This window comes from Leuciscus leuciscus, assembly GCF_965113295.1.
Source record: "Leuciscus leuciscus genome assembly, chromosome: 13".
Classification (NCBI taxonomy): Eukaryota; Metazoa; Chordata; class Actinopteri; order Cypriniformes; family Leuciscidae; genus Leuciscus; species Leuciscus leuciscus.
The window spans coordinates 13,521,550-13,549,452 of record NC_138737.1 but is presented as its reverse complement, the minus strand read 5'-3'; the positions used below and the strand labels follow the sequence as shown (position 1 = coordinate 13,549,452).

The following is a 27,903-nucleotide window of genomic DNA, read 5'->3' as shown; positions in this document are numbered from 1 at the left end:
GATTTTGTTTAGTATTAAAATGAAATACTAAAAACTGAAATCAAATGTTTAAAATGCTACAATGCACTTCCCCTCGGTTGAAGTGTGGGCAGGGCGGTTAAAATTGTATCATCTATAATCTGGGTCATTTCTTTTCTTTTTTTTTCTTTTTGGGGGCAGATAATAACCACTGGCAATACTGGCTGATAATAACCAATAAATGGCTGATATTCAAATTTCAAATGATTTTGTTCATATGAATTGCATATGATTTTGTTTAGTATTAAAACTAAATACTAAAAACTGAAATCAAATGTTTAAAATGCTACAATGCACTTCCCCTCGGTTGAAGTGTGGGCAATTAAAATTTTATTTATCTAAAATCTGGGTCATTTTTTTCCCTTTTTTGTTTGTTTTGGGGCTAGTAGAAGTTCTGAATGGCCAGTAACTTAAAACTTTAGTAGCCAATTTGGGAAGTGGGTGAAAAAGTTTCAAACCTTGAATATAATGTACAGTATAAAAAAGGCATTTTGAGATTGAAAAGATCTCCAAAAACGTACCTTCCACTCACCAGCCATCTCCCGCTTCCTCAGATATTTCTTCACTCACATCTGGTTGGAAAAGGAGGTGGGTGCCCCCTGCTGTTCATAGCCGGCCTGACCATATTCTCCACCCTGATTGTAGCCTTGCTGGCTGTAGTCGGGCTGGTAGCCTCCCTGGGAGCCAGCGTACGGGTCAGGCTGCCCATAACCTCCCTGTCCATAGGAATCAGGGGCGGGCTGCTTCTCTTGGGCGGGCGGTTGGCGCATAAAGGGTGCAATGATCCCGGTCTCCTTGAATACAAACCACAGGTTACCTGTCCACAAGATCAGGTTGAGGAAGCCAAAGACCTGGAGAGAAATAGACAGTTAACAATGCAGTTTAAAATTTAGTTTGATTCACAAGAGAGATATTAAAGGACATTATAGTTCACCCTAATATTTTACTCACCCTCGTGCCATCCCCAATGTAAATTACTTTTCCTTTTTCAAATAAACACAAATAAAGATTTTTAGGAAAGTAATCAATCTCTTTGAGTCCATATAATGCAATAGGTTCCGCTCAGTTGATGCTTGAAAAACCACATTTAGATATCGTGACGGTAATCCATGTGACCCCAGTGGATGAATCAATGTCGTCTGACGCGAAACGATAGGTACAATATAAGAAAAATACTAATATTTTGTACCTTTTTTTTACAATAAATCATTGCTTCCAGTCAACTGTCCTACAGTAGCACCGGTGCGTTCACTAGTTCAGTTTGACATAAACGTAGGCACGTTGTGAAGTTTGCGTGAGAAGTGGCAGTCCTCTGTGCTTTCATGTTACTTCTCGTGCAAACTTCACAACGCACTTACTTCAAGCGATAATTTATTATTAAAAAAGTTCAAAAATATTCGTATTTTACTTGCACACACCTATCATTTTGCTTCAGAAAACATTGATTCATCCACTGGGGTGGTATTGATCGCTGTGTGCGGCAGCCATTCAATGGCATTATATGGAGATTGATTATTTTCCTAAAATTATTTTCCAAATTATTTTGATGTTAAGTCATACACATCAGGGATGGCACGAGGGTGAGTAAATGATGAGAGAATTAAAATTTTGGGGTGAACTACATAAAAATTTCTCATAGAGCTGAGCAGAACTGACTCACCACAGAAGTATTAAGACCGGACATGACGGGGTCGTGAACTTCACGGCAGCGGTTGCCTTCCTGTTCACAGGCGGGGATCAGTTCCAGAACCTTCTCTGGGTCTGTAGCTGTCTTGACATCCGACAAACCCTTCGCCCATGCTGCCGAGCTCACCAGCCACATGAAGGTGAATACACACGTCACGCCAAAATCCTGCAATAATTTTATTCATATAGAATTATACAAAAACATACAGGCTTGGGTTGTATGAAACACTAAGCTGCTACGTTAAATGAATAGTTCACCCAACATTCAAAATGCTGCCATTATGTGATATCACACGGAAAAGTCTCACAATTTGTATCACTCCACTTGTTTCTGCCGGATACTGCCAGTATTTCTCACAGAAAGCGTCAATGGTGGAGGAGCAAACCCACTATAGTTTACAAATACTACTGTTATTGTGTCACGGAATGTAGTTTTAAGAGTTGTTTAGGTGTGAATATAGTTGTTCAGACCTCAAATAAGCAATTTATATATAAACATAGCACCTGTTTGGAAAAATGTTCAGACATTTTTAGAGATGTGAGCTCTTCTACACACAAAAATATCCTTTCTAGCATATGGGCATGGAATGACATGATGGTGAGTAAATAATTAAATATTTATAATTGTTTGGGTGAACTAAGCATTTGACAAACTGCTGCCTTAATGCTTATATAACATGGAAGAAAACTCACAATCAGTGGTCCTTTATTGTTTTCGCGGTACTTCTCGAAGGCAAAGACATAGATGCTGAGAGCGGCCATGGAATACAGAAATGCAAAAACGGCTATGGTGACGAAGAACTCTGCCGAGGACGAGTAATCCCCGACCAGGAAGAAACGTTCAGTCTGGCCATTCTTGCAGGCGGGGGCATCGAAATACACTTGATGGAGCCTGGAAGAGATACAGGGCAACAGGGTTACTGAGCAAGTATTTACTTATTTACATCAAAGGCATTTAAACGAATCTAGAGTGACTATACCACACCATGAGAGAGAGAAAAAAAAATAAAACATATGTTCTGGTAGTGTGCATTTGGGAATGCAAACAGCACTTGAAAAAACACTTGAAAAAGCAGTGTGCACAAAAACACTAGGATTCAATGAAATAAGGGTTTTAAACTGGGGTTCAGAGAAAAATACTGTAACAATTTGAAGAAATTAATAATAATAAATAAATAATAAAAAGAAGAGGGAAGGAACAAACAAATTAATTAATAAAAATAAATGTTAACTTTTCAGATATAGTCCAGGCAAAGTAGCGTTTTACGACAGACTAATTGTAAAAAAAAAAATTTGAGGTGTCATGAGGTGTCCAGAACAACATACTAAAAGTCCTAAGAAATCCTAGTTGAGGAAATATGTTAAATTCTCATCAATCCGAGATGTGTGCCAATAAGGCCAGCAACAATACACCCCAATGGGGCTATTTTTTTCCTTTACTCCTGTCAAAATGAAACTTTACACAATGACAGTACCCATGAAAAGTAAAAAAAATTGTATTACAAGTTTCTTTGAAAATGAATTTTAATATACAAATGAGCTATACACGGCAAATATGCCCAAAATACACCCAAATAGGCTTCATTTTTTTCTTTACTCCTACCACAATAAAACTTTACATAGGTAAAAGTATACATGAAAAGTAACTTTTTCTGTATTACAAGTTTCTTTTGAAATGAATTTGATTATGCACATGAGCGCCACACTTATTGAATATGTCCTAATTTGCATAGGCAGAAACACCATTCATATTATGTATGACAAATACATCGGCCCAATCTTCATCCAATCATCCTACTGCCAATGGGTGATGGCAATGCTGCTTTTAGACTGGCCTCTAACCTGAAAAATGCCTGGCTTGGTAGTACCTGCCAGGGGTATAACCCCCGCCGGTATAGTCTTCAGGGTCACGGAGGCACACAAGCCTCCCCATCATGACAAAGTAGCAACAACAGGGGAGGTTTCTTTTTGGTGTTTTTAATTTTATTATAGTTTTTTTTTTTTTTTAACTAACCTAGATATTGCTGTTGCTAGCTTCTCATAACACTGCAAAGCTACTTTACAAACAGTGGAAATCTGATGTGTGGCCCGCCTGGTCTGAAATACTTGCTAACTACAAAAAGAGAAGCAGTTTTGGTGTCTGGCAAAATTATTTTAAAGAGCTGGAATGTCTGGAAAGTGTGTCTATCTGATTTTTCATCTGTTTTCTGTGTGAGAGTGAATCGTTTAGTTGGTAAGAATGACTTCTGCCTGTAATCTCGTAATCTTACCAACAATACCAATCATTTGTAAATCTACCAGCCCAAAATTTTATCTCACCACGTTACTAATGACTAAGATGGCAATTCTGACTTTCTTCTGATGTCATCTGTGGGGGAATGTCATTAGGTAAGGCTTGTTCGCAAAATTTAAAAAAAAAAATTGTATAAAGCAACTGGAGGCAAGATTGTGCAATCAATTCTTAAGTCTTTTTGTGGCAAGTGACCCAGGTAAGTGTGGCAAGTGACTTCAAATTTATCGTGTTTATGAATAGCTTAACTTACTGAATGGACATGAATGTGTTAGTTATTTGGCCCCTGTTTTTTCTACTTGTTACTTTATGGTTTCTTGGCCATAAGTCAATTAGGCCTAGTGTTGAGCTCATTTGCATATTTAAAATAGATTTTTCAAAGAAACTTGTAAAACAAAAATGTTACTTTTCATGTATACTTTCACTGTGTGAGGTTTGATTATGATAGGAGTAAAGGAAAAAATAAGTCCATTCGGGTGTATTTTGGGCATATTCGATTAGTATATTGGTTATTTGCATATTCAAATTCATTTTCAAAGAAACTTCTAATACAAAATGTTTTACTTTTCTTGTAGACTTTCATTGTGTAAAGTTTTATTGTGGTAGGAGTAAAGGAAGAAATTAAGCCTATGCGGGTGTATTTTGGGTAGCCTATATTCGATTAGTGTATAGCTAATTTGCATATTCAAATTCATTTTCAAATTTTCAAAGAAACTTGTAATACAATTTTTTTTTACTTTTCATGGGTACTAACATTGTGTAAAGTTTCATTTTGACAGGAGTAAAGGAAAAAAATAGCCCCATTGGGGTGTGTTGTTGCCTGGCCTTGTTGGCACACATCTCGGATTGATGAGAATTTAACATATTTCCTCAACTAGGATTTATTAGGACTTTTAGTATGTTGTTCTGGACACCTCATAGAAATGATCTATGCTGAAAAAATTTATTTTACAATTAGTTCTATTTTTGGCTCGAAAATGAGTTACTTTTCCTGGACTAATAGTATTATGTATTATATCATGGTACTATATTATGTTACTTATTGTTCCACACAATATAAATGGTTCTTGGATATATAATTGCATTTATATTTTAAAGGGCCCCTATTATGACCTTTCATTTAGTGTGTAACATAGCTCTAAGTGAATGAAAACATCCTGCAAAGTTTTAAATCTGAAAGTTCACCATATATAAAGTTATTGTCTTTCAAAAGTAAGAGTCGACTCTGATTCAATTCAATTAATCGTTTTTCAAACGAGTCATAAGCTGTTTTGTTGTGACATCAAGACGAAACATTAGCATATTGCGCGCGCAGACACCAGGGAAAACTTGAACCTCAAACCAGCAGCTGATTCCTGTGGATACTGGATAGCATCGTGTTGAGGAGAAGCTGTGCTCTACAATGTGAAGGTAAAGCCAGTTATTTTTCACTGATTTTTTCGCCGATATAGCCTCTACTCAGGACCACATCCTCAGTACAACTCAGAGAAACCAACGGCCAGGCATAAGTGAGTATCCATGAGTGAAAAATCCATTCTCTTAATTGATGGTACAGATAGCCAAATAGTTGAATGTTACTAAATAATTTCAGACACATCTGTGAGGCAATACAGCCTACACTGCTGCACTTGATCTATTTACTGACTCTGTGTTGGAAAACATGTTAATGTTAATTCCATTCCATTCCATGCTGATTAAGATTGTAGTTAAGAAAATATGACCCATGATGACTTAAATGAATCTACTGTAGACGCTAAATACCTGTTGAGTTAACATATTTTCCAGTTTTGTAGGTTGGGCATAATCTGTTTAGTTTACACTGAGGTGCAGTCATAAATTTACTCAAATTTGGTGAATTCATTGTGAATTGAATGTTGCACTTCACAACAAGGTTCTATACATTAGCATCAGTAAATGTATTAGGTATAATCATCAACAATGAATGATAATATTTACTGGTTTTATTCGTTTTGCTTAATCCTATAAATTGTTCATTGTTAGTAGTAGAAAAATAAACAAATGTTAATGTATATAAATTAATATTAAAATGTATATGGAATAATAAATTGTTGAACAAGATGAATAATTGCTGTATAAGTATTGTTTAGTGTTAGTTCATGTTAACTATTGTGTTGACTAACTCTTTCTCTCTCAGGAACCACTGTGCTTATGTTGTGGAGAGAACTGTCTCATTCACTATTCAGGATGGAGCGACTCCCTTCATGAAGGCAGAGTACAACAAGTGTGCTTGGGGTCAGAAATGCCCAACTATAAAGTAAGGCAGCTATTAATAATTGTATCACTTTTATACATGCAATTAATGTTAAAATACATTTAGATCATTTTGACACCCTGTCTGTTTTTACAGGTATCGCACATACTACAAGCCTATGTATAAAGTTGCATATAAGACTCTGACTGAGCTGGAGTGGAAATGCTGTCCTGGTTATGCAGGTGTCGGTTGTACTGCGGCATATGGAATGAAAGCAAGGCCCTTATTTAAAGGACCAATGCCTGCACAGAAGGGTCCTATGCCTCGTTTTAAAGGGCCCATGCCTATGCAGAAGGGCCCTATGCCTCCTTTTAAGGGGCCCATGCCTATGCAGAAGGGCCCTATGCCTCCTTTTAAAGGGTCCATGCCTGCACAGAAGGGTCCCATGCATTTTTTTAAAGGACCTATGCCTGCACAGAAAGGTCCCATGTCTTCTTTTAAAGGGCCCATGCCTATGCAAAAGGGTCCCATGCCTTCTTTTAAAGGGCCTATGTCTGCACAGAAAGGTCCCATCCCTTCGTTTAAAAGACCCATGCCTATGCAGAAAGGTCCCATGCCTTCTTTTAAAGGCCCCAATCCCTCTCAAAAGGGTCCAGTGCCTTCATTTAAAGGACTATTTCCTCATCTCAACTTCAATGGAAACCCCTGGAATCAACCTCAAACACAATATAATGCCATGAATGGATACCCAGGCCCTAATACAGGGCCCTCTTCCCAAGATACCTCAGTTGAACCTTATTCAGACCACCAAGAACCGGAAATAGATTCTCCTGAACCCATGCCAGAGCATCAAGATCTTGGCCATGACTTAATCCTAGAAGAGAATGAGCCAATCACAGACTACCAAGATCCTCAACCAGATCACACTGAGATAGAGCCTGCTTCCAATGCACAGGCGCCCTCTGTTGGTGGTGAAACAAACCAAGGTAAATAAGCTATATGCAGTTACATACTCTATACAGTTTATACAGTTGTTTTAGAATCAGCATTTTTTTGTGTTGTGAGCACAAATAAATAAATAAATATGATTAATTCACAGATCATGGTGACAACATTATCGAAGACGAGCGGTTGGATAGGATAGAAGAGGATGTGCAGCGACTCTCTCTTGGTCTTGAGACTCTCCGTGGTACAGTGACAGGCCTGGAGGCCAGCTTGCGTGCCTCCCTTCGTGAAGATGCCAACCGGATGTTGACTGCACTCATTTCTGTTGCACCCAGCCCTATTGCTGCTCCTTCCCTGTCTAGGGACTCTTCTGTGGGTTTCAGAGATTTACCTGGAGGTGCACCGGATATTGAGGGTTCAGATGTGGTGGGGCAGTTCCCAAACTTGGTCGATTTGGCTGAAAAGGTTTCAGAGCTGCGAGCAGAGCTTGTGGCAAAGGCATCTGAGCTGGAAGGGTTGAGAGGAGCCATTGTTGGTCACAACAACACCCTTCAAAGATTGTCAGAACACAGAAATATTTTTGAGTTGCACCATTAAACTAAGTTGAAGCGTAACTCTACGTATAAACTAAATATTTACGGCAGCCTCCGATCAGGAGTAACGGATGGAATAAAATATCAGACAGACTGAACTGCATCAATAAGCTCTTCTTTTACCTGACAGACTTCAATTCTTGTTTAGACATATATGATTATGCTGACATTTACACTCGCTTACATTTTAAGAGAGAGAACATTATGTGAAAAGATTACTTTGTTAGCGGCTATCTTTAACACGAACCCGTCCTAAACAGCGCGCCGCTGTGCGCATCGGTCCATGTTGTGCATGTCAAATATCAGTCATAATCAATAAACGTAATTTCTTATGTTTTTTGTATCAATATTTATTTATTGATCTTTATTCATTTCATTTCAAATACAGTTTCTGAATGTTATTTACATATAAAAACACTTATGCTATTCATGATCAAGTATTGTATTTAATGGAAACTTATTTTTACCGTTAGTAACGTGAGGCAAAAGAATGAAGGATAAACTGAAATTCACAGCATTTCAACACAACATCTGCTCATGTATTTGAAGGCTGCTATTGGATCATCGAGGCTAAACGTCATATTATGCGACTACGCATTAATTTACGGAGAGCTTACGACCTACTAGCTACGTTCTGCCTTACGAACAAATGGTACAACGGAATAAAGTTCAGAGTTACTTACAAACTAGCTAGTAGTTACTAAGCCTCTAGTGTGGACTTTACGTTCCAATTTAAGAAAGAACTTACGAACGGCTGGTGCAACCCTACCCAGGGGCCGGTTGCGTAAGTTATAACTTAGCCTGGTTTTGACGTAAATGGACACTAAGTTACGACTTGCGCACTTCTAAATATTTTTGCGTTGCACCATTAAACTTAGTTGAAGCGTAACTCTACGTATAAACTAAATATTTACGGCAGCCTCCGATCAGGAGTAGGCTAACGGATGGAATAAAATATCAGACAGACTGAACTGCATCAATAAGCTCTTCTTTTACCTGACAGACTTAAATTCTTTAGACATATATGATTATGCTGACATTTACACTCGCTTACATTTTAAGAGAGAGAACATTATGTGAAAAGATTACTTTGTTAGCGGCTGTCTTTAACACGAACCCGTCCTAAACAGCGCGCCGCTGTGCGCATCGGTCCATGTTGTGCATGTCAAATATCAGTCATAATCAATAAACGTAATTTCTTATGTTTTTTGTATCAATATTTATTTATTGATCTTTATTCATTTCATTTCAAATACAGTTTCTGAATGTTATTTACATATAAAAACACTTATGCTATTCATGATCAAGTATTGTATTTAATGGAAACTTATTTTTACCGTTAGTAACGTGAGGCAAAAGAATGAAGGATAAACTGAAATTCACAGTATTTCAACACAACATCTGCTCATGTATTTGAAGGCTGCTATTGGATCATCGAGGCTAAACGTCATATTATGCGACTACGCATTACTTTACGGAGAGCTTACGACCTACTAGCTACGTTCTGCCTTACGAACAAATGGTACAACGGAATAAAGTTCAGAGTTAGTTACAAACTAGCTAGTAGTTACTAAGCCTCTAGTGTGGACTTTACGTTCCAATTTAAGAAAGAACTTACGAACGGCTGGTGCAACCCTACCCAGGGGCCGGTTGCGTAAGTTATAACTTAGCCTGGTTTTGACGTAAATGGACACTAAGTTACGACTTGCGCACTTCTAAATATTTTTGCGTTGCACCATTAAACTTAGTTGAAGCGCAACTCTACGTATAAACTAAATATTTACGGCAGCCTCCGATCAGGAGTAGGCTAACGGATGGAATAAAATATCAGACAGACTGAACTGCATCAATAAGCTCTTCTTTTACCTGACAGACTTCAATTCTTTAGACATATATGATTATGCTGACATTTACATTCGCTTACATTTTAAGAGAGAGAACATTATGTGAAAAGATTACTTTGTTAGCGGCTGTCTTTAACACGAACCCGTCCTAAACAGCGCGCCGCTGTGTGCATCGGTCCATGTTGTGCATGTCAAATATCAATCATAATCAATAAACTTAATTTCTTATGTTTTTTGTATCAATATTTATTTATTGGTCCTTATTCATTTCATTTCAAATACAGTTTCTGAAGTGATTTACATATATAAACACTTATGCTATTCATGATCAAGTATCATATTTAATGGAAACTTATTTTTACCGTTAGTAACGTGAGGCAAAAGAATGAAGGATAAACTGAAATTCACAGCATTTCAACACAACATCTGCTCACGTATTTGAAGGCTGCTATTGGATCATCGAGGCTAAACGTCATATTATGCGACTACGCATTACTTTACGGAGAGCTTACGACCTAGGCTACTAGCTACGTTCTGCCTTACGAACAAATGGTGCAACGGAATAAAGTTCAGAGTTAGTTACAAACTAGCTAGTAGTTACTAAGCCTCTAGTGTGGACTTTACGTTCCAATTTAAGAAAGAACTTACGAACGGCTGGTGCAACCCTACCCAGGACCATATAGAGGGCATGTTGGAGGGACGACTGGCTTATGTGGAATCCAAGATGAATATTGCATTGAATCAAGAGGAGGCGAGCATTAACAAAAGAGTGCCCACCGACTTGGAGACACAAATAGAGGGGAAGCTTAAGGCTCTTGAAAGTCGGCTCTTGGCTGCAGTGGACGAGCTAGGTAATGTCACAGCACCAACTTTGCTGGAGGGTCAGGCTGTGCCCACACTGGAGACAGATGTAGAATCACTCAGAAGAAGTGTTGAGGACGATTTGGACCGTTTACAGAAACAGCTTAAATCCATAGAGGTCATGTGCACTTCATCTTGTGTTCCACAGCCTATTCTTACTGGATATGCAGCTCCTTTGGCAACTGAGGAGGAGAAAATTGAGGACAACCACAAGGAACTGAACGGAAAACTTGATTTACAAGTACAGAGATTGAACAACCTCAATGCCACGCTATATAATCTTCTTGTCCAGTTGGCAGAGAAACAGGAGGAGGTAGGTCTTCGGGGTGAGGTGACCCTGCTGAAAGTTAGTGTGAACTCTGTTAACAGATCTCTCTGTGGCTTGCAAGAGTCTCTTGGCTCTGTGATTAGAGAGGTCGGCCACACAAACCTCACCTGGCAAGAGAGAGAAGAGAGGCTTGCACAACAAGTGAAGGGTGTGGTTCAGCTGGTGGGACGACAGGCATCTATGTTGGGTACTGGGGAGCGAAAGGTGACCCGTCTGAAAGGGGAACTCCAGGATCTGCGGCGCAGAGTGGCCGGAGAGCTACAGGGTTGCCGCTCGACTGCCCTGGGTGTTCAGAAGGAGGTAGATGAAGTCGGGGGTCGTGTTGCCCGTGTGGAGGGTCAGTGTGGAGGGCTGGCACACCTGGCTGATGACCTAGAGAGAATTCGAGGAGAGCTAGAGAGGCACTCTGAAGGGTATCTGTCTCATGTTAATAGCACCCTTGTTAACCATTCTCACCAGCTATCCGAGCTCAGAGATAGCATTCCAAACTGCACTGGACCATCTGGGTCTACTAGGAAAGCCGGGGATGATTTAGCTACAACACAACAAATGGAAGAACAAAACACAACAGAATCAACCCATCCAAGAGGAGACCAGTTTGCAGTCCCCACACAGCACAGAGGTGACTAGTAATTCAAGTGCACTTTATAATGTGCAGACAGTCTATACTCAAAACATATACTATTATATAGTATCTTTCTCAGGAGACTTTTCTCTTACCAACATCTGTTGTATGATCAGTGTTGTTGAAATTCCCTCTTCCCAGACTGTGGTGTTGCTGTATTGTATAGGAGTTTAAGGGTTGATAGGTGTATTCATTGTATGTGTTTTTGTGAATATTTTTTTATATAAAATAGATGCCTGACTTTGCAAATGTTTTTATTGTAGGATTTTTTTAAATTAAAGAGACTGTTGTGTTCATGTGGTAGATTCAACATGTTTGAACATGCTCAACAACCTTTGTGAATTTTTTTAAACTTTTGTTACCCTTTTTACTTGTTTGTGCTTGTCTGTTTATATGTGGTTTGTGAAAGCTGGTTCTTAATAAAATGTTGAAATCTCACTTCATTTATTAGTTTATGAGGTTGACAAATTACTGTGTATATTATGGATCTCAAACAGAAAACATTCAATAGGCAACAGGCTAATAATTGCACTCTTTAATGTCATAACATGAAGTAAATTGAAATGTAAAATGTCATCATTCAATTTCACATTTAGACTTTAAACATGACATGACAAAAAATAACACAATAATCAACCATAAACATATGTGGAAGCCTTATGAGTTCCTGCCTGTTGTATTCGATTTTTCCTACGTTTAGGAGAAAATTAAATCTGGGAAAGAAAAAAAAGAACAGGTAAAGCAGTTATTCCACATTTGATTTGATGAGCTGGGTTATCATTAAAGTCTGGCTAAAACAGTTGAAACTGTGATGTTTTTGGACCTGTACTTCTGTGAATTTTTGAAACCAACATGCAACATATTATTTTTTCCCCCCAATTAAATGTAAAAGGAACGCTTGAAAGCCCTCATATATAAATCTAAAGGTGATTATGTATAGTAGCTCTGTTGGTGCTGATGCATTGTACTTACTACCAATCCTCCCCTGCTCTTTCAGTTCCTTGATGTATTTGATTATGGTAAAAGTGTCATACCCAAACACTGCTGCTGCTATCACACCAAAAATCTTAAAGAAAGATCAAACATGAAAAAAGTTTGAAAAATCAATTGTAAAAGCACAAGGATCATAAAATGCACAACAGGACATAATCACCACTATACTTATTACATCTTATCACTAAACAGATTATTATATGATCTCATTTTATGAAACGTGTTAGTGAGTTTGACAGCAACACCATTAGAAATCCATTTAGAGGCCCAACAACCTAAAACTTTAATTATTTTGCCTTTTCACATGATTCTTTCAGCCAGAAACATATTCTTTGCTTATTTACTCACCGAACCAGCAACTTCCCCAGGTGAAAAAAAATTGGGGTGGAAATATATTCTCCATCCCAATTTAATGCAGACAAGAGAAGTAATGAGCAAGATGAGTGAGCCTGTGATTGCTCTAATGAAGTCCTGCAAGACAAATGAAAACATGTAACTCTTTTTGTTAATTTTCAGTACAAAAAAGGAAGGAGGTTGAGAATAAAAACTATTGAGTGAGTTGCACTTATATCATGGTGGTTAGGTAATAATTATTATATATATTTTTTAAATCTAATCCAGAGAATCCAACATCCAGAACATGTATATTTTACCATCCATAGGAATATCTGTAGCTGCAGATCCATGCCATGAACAATGAAGATGATAATGGCCAAGACCAGCTCTATAATGGGGCTCCACAAATTGCATCCAAAAGAGACTGCATTGCAAATAATCACAATGAGACACAGACCCTAATTTAAAACAAAAAAGAAGTATACATCAAGATGAATCACCTACAGCTTGCATGTAATATATGTAGCATCAAACGAAAGTTTATTTTTAAACCATTTATTTATTTTAAAGCAATAGGAATATTGATTAGCTACATTTTAACTCTTGGCAGACTTACAATTTCAAGAGCTAAAATCTTCCCCTTTGGTGACCAGTTGAATTTTGTCTTATGCTCAACGACTAAAACTGGCTGGATATTTTCTTTTTTGTCTTCCATCTTGATCTACGTGACCTGATCAAAAATAATAAAAAAGCATCTAGTACCAGACAATGTGTTTATATAAATAAATTATATATAGGGAGCACTGGATTTTACTTTAACTGAACAACAGTAAAAATCATCCTTTTTAGTGTTATTACCAATTACCAATATACTATTTAGTGGCCTATAATCATTTAAAAACTTAGTCAAAACACGTGATATGTTTGATGAATTAAATACCTGAAAAGAAACAGTTGAATAAATCTCTTCGATGCGATGATTTCACAGCGGGACTTAATACAATAAAAGCGCAGCCCACCTCTCAAGTGAGTAAAGAAGTAATCACATAGGCTGCATCTATTGCACAAGAAAACTTTATACGTACACACCCCTTTGAGTACAAGTGAATGATGCAAGATTCCCCATTATCTCTGGTATTGTTTTTCACTTGTAGGCCATATATAGGATATGTTCCTCCCTGCCAACGGATGCTCTACCATTATTGGTGGGTCTGTGTAACTTGCCCAAACTCTTGAATATGACAAAAGAGACATCAATGCTGGTAAAAATGCCATTATTAAGGGAAAAGCATTTGTATGATTAGAGTATATCATGAGCAAGATGAATCATACAAGTGACTCTTTAAATGTGGTTTATTGTGAAGGGAAAATGTAGTCATTTCCTGTGTGTTCAGGGGAGAATTTCAGTTTGTGGGTATTTACTGTAGTTGAGGCCAATGCTTTTTCCATAGACTAAATTTTTCATGTTGAAAAAACATTTTATAAAATAGATTGACATTGCCAATAAAAAAAATATTCTAAACAATTCAAGTTTGTACTGTTGGGTTACTTTTGAAACATTGATGGAAACTGAAATTTAAAATGAAAATGTACATTTAATTTTTTTTGCAAAGATAAAGGCCACAATATGTTTGCAGTTACATGTTAACAAGGTCATACTCAGGTATATTTAGGCTATTAAAAAAAAACAAGAGTAACACAAAAAAAATCTAGCTTGTATTTTATGTTACTTTTGACCCACCTGTGTGTTACTTTCGTCCCAACTGACTGGGTCGAAAGTAACATGAGCAGTTCAAAGTGAAATTATACTGAAATTATATTATATATCTCTGTCTAAAACAATATATTTTCAAATTATGTTTTTCTGAAAAATGGTACTTTCGCCCCTGCTCTCCCGTTAGCCTAATGCCTAAAAATGTAAAAGTTGTACCTTATAAATAGAATTTAGTTTAATTTTAAAATTCATCGCCGGAGTGAAAGAGAACATGATTTATTGAACATATTTGAAAAAATATAAGTGTTTCTTAAGTCAATACTATTACTTTTTAATGGCTTGTCAAATTTCCATTCCTCCGCTGCATGATTAATGATTAATTCCAAGGCCATGCTAATGCCTTGTGAGCTCAATTTCAAATGCAAATGGAAAGTTTGTGCAATTTGTTTGTTTTTGTGTAAGGACGCCTCAGCATTGTAATATGGCATTAAATAATTACTATTTCACAGAGCACTGGTATCATGCAGTTTGTGTTAAATTGTGTTTGGGTGGTTAATAATAATAATAATAATTATAATTATTTGTATTTATATAGCGCCTTTCCAACACCCAAGGTTGCTTTACAAAGATATGTAAAGGCAGTGGTTCTCAAACTGGGGTATGTGAGGTGACAGAAGGTAGCCTGGCAAGCCAGACCTACATCAAGATGTTAGGTCTGGCAACTCACCATAGACTGTAAAAAATATGGACAAAGCGTCTGTGACGTCACCCATAGACTTTCTGAAGAACGGTTTTGAGGCCGTTTATGGGGGGTATGGGCGGCGCCATATTTCAATACAAATGTTCAGAAAGGATAACTTACAGGTATGATGTGTTGTGTCAGATCATGGCCGAGACGTCAAATTTCAGGAATTCCACTCGGCAGCAGACTATGCTCGTTGTCAGCTGTCAATCAATCGCGCCCTTATTTGTCATACATTTTATATCTAAATACGATCTAAACTAACGAGTTAGAAAAAAATTCACCCCCCTCACAGTTGTCAGGCACTCAGAACCTATCGAAAAATACAATAAAAGTCCATGGGACCAACCTGTAAAAACATGAATTTATGCTGTGAAAACGGACATTTTAACATGGGGGTGTATGGACATTTGCTCCCTTTTGGGACCTGCCCCTAGCGGATTTTCGATGTATTGCAGTTTTTCGCACTTCCGGGTAGGCTTCATTTTTCAGATTAGAATGTTGCCGCTTGCCATAGACACGGCTCATCCGAGGGGCGGGATAAACGGCTGTCTTTCAAATTCCCTCTGCACGCAATAGGACAGCGCTTCAACCAACCAGAGCATTTTCCCAACAGCGGAGCTAGTTGATAGATTCAACTTTTGCCATATCTGGTCGGAAAAAGGACGAACACATCTTCCTTTTTTAAAGAATGACTTAAGTGCCATTCTTTGCTCTTTTCTCAAAGAAAAACTTAACTCCAAGTCTTCCAGAGTCGCGGACAAAGACGATTCGAAAGACGTTCTCCAGCAGCCGTCATTCTTTGTTTTCAAGTGGCAGCCAGGTAACCGTCGCAACTCTGTCGTCATATGTTAAGCCCGCCCCGCCTACTCTATACACGACGTGATTGGCCTGACCCAATTAAGGTTTTTGCAGCTTGAAAGTCTATGGAGAGTTGCTAGACTGCCCTGGCTGCAAAATACATTTTGCTGCCGCTAGGGTGCGTCTAGATTTCTAGGCTATTAACTAATGTTAACAACCTTTGATTTGAATAATGTATTAGTAAATGTTTAAATTAATATTAACTCATTAATAAATGCTGTAGAAGTATTGTTCATTCTTATTTATTAACTGAAGTAGTTAACTAATGCTAACTAGTGAACCTTATTGTAAAGTGTTACCATATACAGTACTGTGCAAAAGTCTTAGGCATGTAAAGTGAGAATGCTTTCAAAAATAAAATCACAAATTTAATTTATTTATGATTTAAGTTCTATTAACTAATTCAAATCAATATATGGTGTAACAACCCTTTGCGTTTAAAACGGCTTTTGTCCAGGTACACTTGCGCATAGTTTTTCAGGTAGCTTTGCAGGAAGGTTTCTTCAAGCATCTTGGAGACGTTCCCGCAGTTCTTCTGGATTTAGTTTGTCTGAGTGTTTAAATTTTCAGTTTAAATCTTGTTTTAAGGTGAGGTACACTGTAAAAACTAAAGGAGCCTCAAATATCCTGTCGGACACTCAAGGAACTTCAAAATGTAATTTAAGTGCCTCAAAGCTCTTTCTCCTATAGTAGGGTTACTGGAGGAGCATTGACAATCTTTGAGGTTCTTGCTGGAACTTATGGGATCCTTTAAGCACTTTGTATTTAGTTCAGAGGTTCTGGAGTCACCTTTTCATTACCATGAGACCTCAAAGTGCTTTGGGGGAAAATAGAGGAACTTGAACGCGATAAAAGGGTTACTGGAAGATCTTTTAACATTTAAGTGGTTCCTGGAAGATCTCTTATGTTAAAGCCAGCATCTGCAGGAATGGTTCAGTGAGGCCAGAATAAGATCATTATTATCTTATTATTATTATTATAGGCTACTTAAGTTTGATTCAGTATACATAGTATGAAAAAGGTATGAAAAAGACGTAGGCTACTATTAAATGTATTAAAAATGTATTTGAGTGTGTTTTTAGTAGGCCTACAATACAAATATACTTTAATGCATTTGTTATACATTTAACAGTAGCCTAGGTCTTTTCACCTGGGTAGCTTACATTTATTTAGTATAGGCCTATTTTATTGATTAATTTAAACCTTAAACTACAACACTAAATAATTATAATATTATTAATACGAAGAAGAAGAACCAGGAGGAGAAAAGTTTTAAGTTAAAAGTTTTATTCTGTCACGAAACTGCTGCTCTCTCCTCTGCTGTCGTCGCTTCAGCGATGCTCCGAGTCCGCCTGCTCGCGCGCATCAATGCTCAGCTGATCGACGTCACCGGGTTTGAAAGTAACGGCTCCCCTCATCAAAGCTTCCGCCGTTTGTTCGGCTCTCCGTTACAAGGTTTGTAAACTCGCCAAATAAATATAAATACAGAGTTTACTCACTATATATTCAATCACACATATATATAAACTAAATGTATTATACAATACTACGTTTTTACAGTGTTTACCACTCGTTTATTGCACAGTATCTGGTATGAAGGTTTTAGCCACGATGCTAGATACGTTGATCTAATGAACAAATGGAAATTATTGACTTATTGTCTTAGATTGATTTAGTCATTCAATTCAACATGTACAACTGTGTCTTCAAATTGCTGATATAGCCTAACTAATTTAGCTGATTCCTGCTGTCGTCATTGGCGTTTGTTATGAATAACAAAAGCAGGTTAATATAGTTTGGTCTGTTTTTGTTTAGCCTAATTTTACTTACTACAGGTGCCCTCATTCTCTCAAATACCATTTTAAAGCCATTTACTGGTCAATAAATATTTGTGAATAATCAGCTTTGTTCTTTTGTTTCCCCAGAACAACCAGTACATTTCTAAAATAATCTGAACATTTCAGTGGCAACATTGAATTACACAGGGTGGCCGCGGGTCCTTAAAAAGTCTTAAAATGTCTTAAATAAAGTTTTCCTAAAAAAAGGCCTTAAAAAGTCTTAAAATGTCTTAAATTCAGATTCGATAGGTCTTAAATATTTCTGGTCACGTTACCGCTAAAATTTCTCCAGTCTGACGGACCTAATATCCGTCAAATAACAAGTGAAGCATCGAATCGCGAGAATGATTCAGATTTTATTACATAAACAGCTATTGATAATGATAATGTAGGCTTTTTCTGGTAACGCTGTTGAGGCTCGCGCTGCTTGTCTCTGTGATAGATTTTATAGGAAGAAATCAAAACAAATGAGCATAACGGCAAACAAAAAAACTCCCAGAAGAAACATACTACTGAGGTAAAAATACACTCTCGCGTTTCGGGAGTCGGGATAGACGGAATTGTCACTTGCATAATCGGGCCAGCATTGCATCATAAGTAACTTTACCATTTGCACGTCTTTTAAAGTTTTACCTGATTAAACATTCACGCGATTTGAAACTATTCAGTACTTGCGCGCTGTCTGAGAGAGATGGGTTTTTTTCTGCACACATACATAGAGTAAAGCCGCCTCACAAACAGCTCGTGGGTAACAAAAGTTATTTTTCGTGGATTTTATCGCTTTAACAGTCAAAAACATGCGAAAATGATGTCAATTTCGGTCTTGGTGAGTATCCTCTAAACACAGTCGGTTATGTCTTAAATAAGCATAAATCGCACGTGACCGTATAATGAACACAGGATCCGTGCACTAGCTCTTAAAGGGACAGCAGCCATATGTGTCTGTCATTCATTTGGTTGTCAAAACAACAAACCATAGCTTTCATTTTAAGGAATCAGGATTAATAGCCTATGTATTTAATTTAGTCAGGACTAAAATACTACCCAGTGTTATTTTACATTTGATTACTTTATTCAGTCTCTGTAGTATTTCTGAATACTAGTGTTAGACCTAAGCAAAAACTTTTCTCTTTATTTCTCTTTATTGGTATCTTTATTCTATTGTATTTATTTGTGCTACTTTTTTCAATTTAATTCAAAGATTGAAATCAAGCTTCCTTGTGTTGTGTAAATTCTTAAGACCAAAATTACCCCATTGTAAAAATGCAATGAGTGAGCATACATTTAGGCCAGATACATGTAATAAATAAAAGAAAAAGTCTAAACTCCCCCCTCAAATTAAAAATCTAATACGCATGTAATATAATATGTATTTCCATCACAGGTTTGGTCTTAAATTTCATTCAAAGTGGCATTAAAAAGGTCTTAAAAAGTCTTAAATTTTACTTGTTTATATCTGTAGACACCCTGATTACAGTAAGTTACCTACACCACATGCACGTATTATTACTATGAACTTTCTCTGTGTGAAACTGTATGGTTTGACTGTGTACTTGTGTTTTTTTAATCAGTTATTCTCTGAAAATCTTCCCTCATGCTCTCAAATCTCATTCATGTTACTCAGAAAAATAATATCAGGTTTGGCGCCAATAATGCTATGCATTTTTTCTTATATCTTTATCATTTGCATTTGAATATAAGACATTTTAACTCTGAATTAACTTCAAGTTTAGTCTTTTTCGACAAAAAAAAGAGGGAAAAGCTATTATATGGCTTCAGAAGACTTACAACACAACCCATAACACATGAGTTGTGAACTCATTGATTATTTTTAGGATCTTTTCTGGGACATTTTTGGAGCTCTACCATTTTTACATAAATTGTTGCATTGAATTGAACTACACAAGTGTACATAAGAATGGTTTCATGCAGTGAAAGCGAACGGTGACTGGGGTTGCATTATGCCTGAGATCTGCTTTTGGGTTCCACAGACAGAAAGTCAAACAGATTTGGAACGTCACAAGGCTGAGGAAATTATTTAAATTTGACAACTATCACTTTAATAACCTTATTAACAGTAAATGTTGTACTTTGCAGGGATCTCGGTAAGCTGAAATACAAGTTTGAACAAGAATAAAAATCCTCCTGTAGACCCGAAAATCACTGAAGTGCCTGGACCATCCACCAGAAAAGAGGAAAAACAAACGGAAAACGAATCTGCTGTACCTTTTCACTTTTCTAACTCTTTAAGTACCTCAAATGTCCCGTGTGAAGATTTTATTATTGATTGCATTTTATGTTGCAGCGAGTAAAGGTGCGGTCACATTTTTGAATTTCGTGAAATTACACGGGCAAAAAAGTCCATTGACCATTGTCAGCAATGTAGTGACGTAATGTATGAAGCACAGCTCACACAGGAATCACTTTCAAGCAGCTTTCTGTTGGTCAAATATAGCAAATTCCAGTGACTAACTTGGTCCCATAGTGACATTTTTGACCACAAACGAAATTGCTGATCGTGTGGATTCTTATTGAAATTACTGGAATTCTACTTCTCTATCTCTACCTCTACTTCCTCTGTCTTGTTTCATGAGAATACTCAACAACCATTTATGGGAACTGTTGATTCAAGTCACACATTTAAGCTTTTCAAAAGGCATAGTGTACATTACAGTCTCCAGTCTCACGGCATCCCAGACTTCAACATTTTATGATTCAAAATAGCTGAATAACTAATCATCAGAGATTTCGGTATAGAGATAAAGGGAATATTACAGCACAATGAGTGCATATTAGCACTGTTTGTTTGTTTTTGGCATCTGATAGAGCTTTTGGACTTGGAAACAGTGTTGTCAGACTTACCATCGGACTGAAACACAAATGTTTTAGAGTTAACTTAAGTGAAGATGGACATTTTTAATTAATCAAAATAAAAAATAAATACATTGATTTATTTTGTGGAACATATGTGTTTCCATGCATTTTGTTGAAATGTCTTTTCTTGTATAGCCTAGCCTTTTGCATATACTTGGTTGATTATTCATGTTGCTTATGTATTATATTATTGTTTTCTGTATTCATTGATATTAATCTATAGTTAACTTTTTTTCCCATGTGTATGGAAGTGTATGTATAAAAATGAATATAAAATATGTAATAAACAATTCTTATTTTGTATTTGGTTCAATTTGTTTATTATAATAGAAGTCAAAGGTAACCATAGTTACAACATGAAATTAAATATTTAAAAAAATGAAATTTGGTTTCTGGGGGCACCCAAAGTGGTTTCACACAGTGCCTAATATTAGAGTTCCTCAGGAAACTTGTGTGGTTCTTCAGAGAACCACCCCTTTTTAAAGGGTGCCTAGAGGATCTACAGACGGTTCTGCCGGTGTGGCAAAGTGAAGAACCCCAAAAGGTTCCTCCAGGCACCTTTTATTTTTACAGTGATATAGTATTAAAGGAACGGCAAAATTCAGCATTTTGTTGCCGCACCCCCTTCTGTCTAGCCTAGAAATCTAGACGCACCCTAGCGGCAGCAAAATGTATTTTGCAGCCAGGGCAGTCTAGCAACTCTCCGTCATAGACAGTATATAAACTGGACACAGCGACCCCATAGGTTTCAACGGAGAAAAGTGAAGCAAATTAGAAGCACTCATTTCCTGATTGCCGAGCGAACTGCGCAGACTCAAACTGAGCTTGACGACGTGGATGTGACGTGAGCAGCCTGTCTGACAGTTGTAAGTCTTCTAGTAGCTGTGCCAAGACAAATCTGAATCATTCCCTTCCGAAACTTGCAGAGACGGAGAGCGTGAGTAGGAGGTGTCCATGAGCTAGGAGCAGGAGAAACTTTACAATTCTCTATGGGCTTCTCCCTTGACTTTATCGGACTTTATGCCTCCACGTCCCCCCGATTGACTGCGAGCTTCTCCTCCTGTCTCTACGGTAATTTCCAGAGAGTCGCGTGGTTATGACGCAATCGTTAGCCTGTTTTTACAAAAACTGCTTCTACGGGGCCATAACGTAAGATACGAGGTAATGGAGCATTTTATACATTGTCGTGTTTCTTTAGAAATAAATAATGGACAAATGGAGTCTTTAAACGCCTCAGATGTAAAGTTATTCGCTGTCAAAGTGACGCCAAAATGAATGGGAGTCAATGGGATGCTAACAGCAGGTGAAGGCTTGTTAGCCAATGGCGGCCGCCGGGGGTGGTACGGAAATCGAGAGCTCGATTACCCCCCTGCTCTCCGTAGACTTTCAAGCTGCAAAAACCTTAATTGGGTCAGGCCAATCACGTCGTGTATAGAGTAGGCGGGGCGGGCTTAACATATGACGACAGAGTTGCGACGGTTACCTGGCTGCCACTTGAAAACAAAGAATGACGGCTGCTGGAGAACGTCTTTCGAATCGTCTTTGTCCGCGACTCTGGAGGACTTGGAGTTAAGTTTTTCTTTGAGAAAAGAGCAAAGAACGGCACTAAGTCATTCTTAAAAAAAGGAAGATGTGTTCGTCCTTTTTCCGACCAGATATGGCAAAAGTTGAATCTATCAACTAGCTCCGCTGTTGGGAAAACGCTCTGGTTGGTTGAAGCGCTGTCCTATTGTGTGCAGAGGGAATTTGAAAGACAGCCGTTTATCCCGCCCCTTGGATGAGCCGTGTCTATGGTGAGTTGCCAGACCTAACATCTTGATGTAGGTCTGGCTTGCCAGGCTAATTAGTTAATGCACTGTGAACTAACATGAACAAACAATGAACAGCTGTATTTTTATTAACTATAACATTAACAAAGATTAACTAACATAGTAACAAATGTATTGCTCATTGTTAGTTCATGTTAGTTAATACAGTACATTAACTAATGTTAACTAATGAACCTTACTGTAAAGTGTTACCACATACCATATTTCGGACAAATATCAGCCAAACAAGAGTTAAACATAAATCTTCAGTTAGTAAATAAAGAAGATATAAAAAATTCTCTTTTGTTTTGACACATTTTTTTGTGTGTAATTTTCTATTCATAGAAGCAAAGAAACCCCTTTTTCAACAGGATAACTTATTCTTTATTGAATTTTTCCTTCATGGATTCCATAGAACAATACAACAGAATTTCTGGATAATTTTGGTGATTGAGTTTTCAGCATGGTCATAACCATTTTCATCAATATCTTCATAAACGCTAAGAATATATCATACACATTAAATACAGCACAACCCAAAGGCATCGAGAGTTTCACAAGACATATCAAACACCACTAACAACGGAGAAGTTGAGTAGCATATTCATTTGGAGGAGGAGAAGAGCGGGCCAGAGCAGAGAATGGAAAAGAAAGAGAGAGAAAGAGAGAGAGAGAGAAAATGAGGGAGGGAGAGACACGCTAATATATTTAGCAGGCCGATGGCCATCTACCCAAAAGCGAAACCTGGTTTTCCTCAAAGTCGCAAGCAAATTAAAGAGTTTGAAAAAATATTAGATAGTTAGTTACAAGTCTGGGTAAGCTTGCATTATGAGCATCTGATCATGCAATAATATAAAGAATCTCATCATAACAACATCAGCCCTGAATAAAATGATTATCAACTCAGGGGAAACACAAATCTGGTGCATTTACTAGATTAACTCAGCATCCTCATATGATATATACTGATTGAATACTATACAGAACAATAACTTTAAGACTTTATTGCACCAGTTCAACGTGGTTCAAATGATAAATGTGAATTTCGTAGCTAATTTAAATGACCCCTTTGATTCCAGCCAGGAGGTCTAGCTATCCCGTCCGTTTTTGATCATCCGGCATTTTCAGTGAATGATTGATCAAGCAGAAAAATAATCTAAACTGGCATTCAGGAAATCTTCTGATGGAAATTATAGAAATTTCACATTACACCAGTTCATGATATCGGTTAAAGAATGTGCAGGTACTTTATATATATATATTTTATGTACATCTGAAAATATACCTCAATATCACAGGCTTAAATCCTGTAATATTATATATGTTTCTGAGAGAGGGAAAAGGGAAAATATTGATGAAATTGAAACTGGCATGTATATCTACATTACTGACATCTCAACACACAAGAATGATTCTCTCTGTTCGGTGCTCACACAACACAAACGAAACCCCAATCCATTTATATATTTATATATCTAGTTTTAGCATCCTCTAACTTAAACAGCACTACATCAACACAGCACTCAGAGGCATTGTGTCATGAACAACCATGCTTATTCTGCACCGAGAATGCATGTGCTTTTCATAATACAACGATTTAAGAGAGAGAGAGAGAGAGAATTGAACAAAGTCAACATTTTCAGTCAGGAAATGAGAAATGCTTTGAGATACCCTTGACCGTTTTGCTTGCTGGTTGAAGTAATGTGGTCCCTCCATGAGTTTGAGAATGATTCTGCCCACGGTAGCCCTGGACGCCCCCCACCGCCTCAGTGTCGGTCACATTAGTGCTCCATCCCACCCATGAAGAAATAAAAAGCAACAAAATACCAAACAAAACTAAAGAGGTCAACATACAAATGGAACAAACTGTACCAAACCACAACCCACCAGAGTTTAAAAAAAATAACAGGAACAAATTCTGTGGGGCTTTGTGATTATTGTTATTATTGTATTCATTTAGGGTCTCTAAATTGAACTAGACTACAGTGTTATAATCCCATACATATCATTAGGAAATATTTATATTTATATATATATATTAGTTTAGAATGATATCTTTACAGCACAGACAAATACATTCTCTCAAGTTTAGCATCACTATTGTCAACATCATCAATTAAAAATTCATATAGCAATAAGATTTATATACTTTTTCATATTTTGGTACAGTATTCAAGTGTTTTGAAATTTGATCGAACATTTTTAGTTGTATACGTCACAATAATAAACAGCACATTAAAACCCCTCTGCTTTATCCCGCTCCCCTCAGTATGTGATTTTAGATTAGCCCCGCCCCCTCCCCTCCCTCCCACCCCTCTTATCTTTCACAGAAGTAAGCACAAACGCACAAACAGGAAGTGTGGGGTTATGGGTAGGGTTCAGGCACCACTGATAGATTCACACGAACAACTTCTTTCTGTGGAGAGACAGAGAATACACTGATATTAAAATACTAGCTGATAATAACCAATAAATGGCGGATATTCAAATTTCAAATGATTTTGTTCATATGAATTGCATATGATTTTGTTTAGTATTAAAACTAAATACTAAAAACTGAAATCAAATGTTTAAAATGCTACAATGCACTTCCCCTCGGTTGAAGTGTGGGCGGTTAAAATTTTATTTATCTATAATCTGGTTAATTTCTTTTCCTTTTTTGTTTTTGATTTGGGGCTAGTAGAAGTTCTGAATGGCCGGTAACTTAAAACTTTAGTAGCCAATTTGGGAAGTGGGTGAAAAAGTTTCAAACCTTGAATATAATGTACAGTATAAAAAAGGCATTTTGAGATTGAAAAGATCTCCAAAAACGTACCTTCCACTCACCAGCCATCTCCCGCTTCCTCAGATATTTCTTCACTCACATCTGGTTGGAAAAGGAGGTGGGTGCCCCCTGCTGTTCATAGCCGGCCTGACCATATTCTCCACCCTGATTGTAGCCTTGCTGGCTGTAGTCGGGCTGGTAGCCTCCCTGGGAGCCAGCGTACGGGTCAGGCTGCCCATAACCTCCCTGTCCATAGGAATCAGGGGCGGGCGGTTGGCGCATAAAGGGTGCAATGATCCCGGTCTCCTTGAATACAAACCACAGGTTACCTGTCCACAAGATCAGGTTGAGGAAGCCAAAGACCTGGAGAGAAATAGACAGTTAACAATGCAGTTTAAAATTTAGTTTGATTCACAAGAGAGACATTAAAGGACATTATAGTTCACCCTAATATTTTACTCACCCTCGTGCCATCCCCAATGTAAATGACTTTTCCTTTTTCAAATAAACACAAATAAAGATTTTTAGGAAAGTAATCAATCTCTTTGAGTCCACATAATGCAATAGGTTCCGCTCAGTTGAAGCTTGAAAAACCACATTTAGATATCGTGACGGTAATCCATGTGACCCCAGTGGATGAATCAATGTCGTCTGACGCGAAACGATAGGTACAACATAAGAAAAATACTAATATTTTGTACTTTTTTTTAACAATAAATCATTGCTTCCAGTCAACTGTCCTACAGTAGTACCGGTGCGTTCACTAGTTCAGTTTGACATAAACGTAGGCACGTTGTGAAGTTTGCGTGAGAAGTGGCAGTCCTCTGTGCTTTCATGTTTCTTCTCGTGCAAACTTCACAACGCACTTACTTCAAGCGATAATTTATTATTAAAAAAGTTCAAAAATATTCGTATTTTACTTGCACACACCTATCATTTTGCTTCAGAAAACATTGATTCATCCACTGGGGTGGTATTGATCGCTGTGTGCGGCAGCCATTCAATGGCATTATATGGAGATTGATTATTTTCCTAAAATTATTTTCCAAATTATTTTGATGTTAAGTCATACACATCAGGGATGGCACGAGGGTGAGTAAATGATGAGAGAATTTAAATTTTGGGGTGAACTACATTAAAAAAATGTTTTATATTAATAAGGGAATTTCTGATAGAGCTGAGCAGAACTGACTCACCACAGAAGTATTAAGACCGGACATGACGGGGTCGTGAACTTCACGGCAGCGGTTGCCTTCCTGTTCACAGGCGGGGATCAGTTCCAGAACCTTCTCTGGGTCTGTAGCTGTCTTGACATCCGACAAACCCTTCGCCCATGCTGCCGAGCTCACCAGCCACATGAAGGTGAATACACACGTCACGCCAAAATCCTGCAATCATTTTATTCATATAGAATTATACAAAAACATACAGGCTTGGGTTGTATGAAACACTAAGCTGCTACATTAAATGAATAGTTCACCCAACATTCAAAATGCTGCCATTATGTGATATCACACGGAAAAGTCTCACAATTTGTATCACTCCACTTGTTTCTGCCGGATCTATACTGCCTGTATTTCTCACAGAAAGCGTCAATGGTGGAGGAGCAAACCCACTATAGTTTACAAATACTACTGTTATTGTGTCACGGAATGTAGTTTTAAGAGTTTTTTAGGTGTGAATATAGTTGTTCAGACCTCAAATAAGCAATTTATATATAAACATAGCACCTGTTTGGAAAAATGTTCAGACATTTTTAGAGATGTGAGCTCTTCTACACACAAAAATATCCTTTCTAGCATATAGGCATGACATGATGGTGAGTAAATAATTAAATATTTATAATTGTTTGGGTGAACTAAGCATTTAACAAACTGCTGCCTTAGTGCTTATATAACATGGAAGAAAACTCACAATCAGTGGTCCTTTATTGTTTTCGCGGTACTTCTCAAAGGCAAAGACATAGATGCTGAGAGCGGCCATGGAATACAGAAATGCAAAAACGGCTATGGTGACGAAGAACTCTGCCGAGGACGAGTAATCCCCGACCAGGAAGAAACGTTCAGTCTGGCCATTCTTGCAGGCGGGGGCATCGAAATACACTTGATGGAGCCTGGAAGAGATACAGGGCAACAGGGTTACTGAGCAAGTATTTACTTATTTACATCAAAGGCATTTAAACGAATCTAGAGTGACTATACCACACCATGAGTAAAAAAAACAAAAAATAAAACATATGTTCTGGTAGTGTGTATTTGGGATGGCAAACAGCTCTTGAAAAAACACTTGAAAAAGCAGTGTGCACAAAAACACTAGGATTCAATGAAATAAGGGTTTTAAACTGAGGTTCAGAGAAAAATACTGTAACAATTTTAAGAAATTAATAATAATAAATAAATAATAAAAAGAAGAGGGAAGGAACAAACAAATTAAATAATACAAATAAATGTTAACTTTTCAGATTTTCTTTTAATTTGTATAATATTATCAATACATAACTTATGATAATACATATAGTCCAGGAAAAGTAGCGTTTTACGACAGACTAATTGTAAAATAATTTTTTGCAGC

General features: G+C 37.4%; 4 protein-coding genes and 1 pseudogene across 9 annotated transcripts in view; 2 read left to right on the top strand and 3 right to left on the bottom strand.

Moving 5' to 3' along the window:
- Positions 1-550: 550 nt before the first annotated feature.
- LOC309512565 (synaptophysin-like) lies at positions 551-2,596 on the bottom strand. Its single transcript, XM_082188231.1, has 3 exons — positions 2,398-2,596; positions 1,679-1,870; positions 551-869 (listed from the first exon to the last, which is right to left on the bottom strand). The coding sequence occupies exons 1-3, from the start codon at positions 2,464-2,466 to the stop codon at positions 585-587; spliced, it is 546 nt and encodes a 181-aa protein (XP_082044357.1). The 5' UTR covers positions 2,467-2,596; the 3' UTR covers positions 551-584.
- LOC309512564 (proteolipid protein 2-like) overlaps positions 2,460-27,903 on the bottom strand; it is a 39,279-nt gene continuing 13,835 nt past the window's right edge. The window contains exons 1-6 of one of the 5 annotated variants that reach the window (XM_082188226.1): positions 13,672-14,156; positions 13,348-13,461; positions 13,049-13,189; positions 12,744-12,866; positions 12,375-12,468; positions 2,460-2,596 (exon numbers count right to left, since the gene is read on the bottom strand). In XM_082188226.1, coding sequence (XP_082044352.1) covers positions 2,490-2,596; positions 12,375-12,468; positions 12,744-12,866; positions 13,049-13,189; positions 13,348-13,446 — 564 coding nt within the window. In that variant the 5' untranslated portion in view covers positions 13,447-13,461; positions 13,672-14,156 and the 3' untranslated portion in view covers positions 2,460-2,489. Of the gene's footprint in view, positions 2,597-11,922; positions 12,116-12,374; positions 12,469-12,743; positions 12,867-13,048; positions 13,190-13,347; positions 13,462-13,671; positions 14,157-27,903 lie in introns of those variants that run through there. The other 4 variants (XM_082188225.1, XM_082188227.1, XM_082188228.1 and 1 more) reach the window with 4 other exon arrangements.
- LOC309512809 overlaps positions 2,627-27,903 on the top strand; it is a 31,217-nt pseudogene continuing 5,940 nt past the window's right edge. Inside the window, exon 1 of the transcript XR_014211662.1 lies at positions 2,627-5,404. The product of XR_014211662.1 is annotated as an uncharacterized misc_RNA (transcript). The remainder of the gene's footprint in view (positions 5,405-27,903) is intronic.
- Positions 5,441-11,779, top strand: LOC309512810 (uncharacterized protein; the record flags this gene model as incomplete). The annotated part of the gene is made up of 5 exons (XM_082188541.1): positions 5,441-5,502; positions 6,150-6,269; positions 6,363-7,192; positions 7,306-7,735; positions 10,192-11,779. Coding segments are annotated over 5 exons (2,658 nt in total), but the record flags the coding sequence as incomplete, so codon positions are not given.
- Positions 22,929-27,427, bottom strand: LOC309512567 (synaptophysin-like). The gene is made up of 4 exons (XM_082188232.1): positions 27,247-27,427; positions 26,529-26,720; positions 25,395-25,695; positions 22,929-24,984 (listed from the first exon to the last, which is right to left on the bottom strand). The coding sequence occupies exons 1-3, from the start codon at positions 27,313-27,315 to the stop codon at positions 25,429-25,431; spliced, it is 528 nt and encodes a 175-aa protein (XP_082044358.1). The 5' UTR covers positions 27,316-27,427; the 3' UTR covers positions 22,929-24,984; positions 25,395-25,428.

Coding starts and splice junctions, on each gene's coding strand:
- LOC309512565 (XM_082188231.1), bottom strand. CDS start 2,466: ATGGCCGCTCTCAGCATCTATGTCTTTGCCTTCGAGAAGTACCGCGAA. Junction 1,871..2,397: donor ACAATAAAGGACCACTGATT/GTGAGTTTTCTT, acceptor AAATTATTGCAG/GATTTTGGCGTGACGTGTGT. Junction 870..1,678: donor CCGGTCTTAATACTTCTGTG/GTGAGTCAGTTC, acceptor ATTTCTCTCCAG/GTCTTTGGCTTCCTCAACCT.
- LOC309512567 (XM_082188232.1), bottom strand. CDS start 27,315: ATGGCCGCTCTCAGCATCTATGTCTTTGCCTTTGAGAAGTACCGCGAA. Junction 26,721..27,246: donor ACAATAAAGGACCACTGATT/GTGAGTTTTCTT, acceptor AAATGATTGCAG/GATTTTGGCGTGACGTGTGT. Junction 25,696..26,528: donor CCGGTCTTAATACTTCTGTG/GTGAGTCAGTTC, acceptor ATTTCTCTCCAG/GTCTTTGGCTTCCTCAACCT.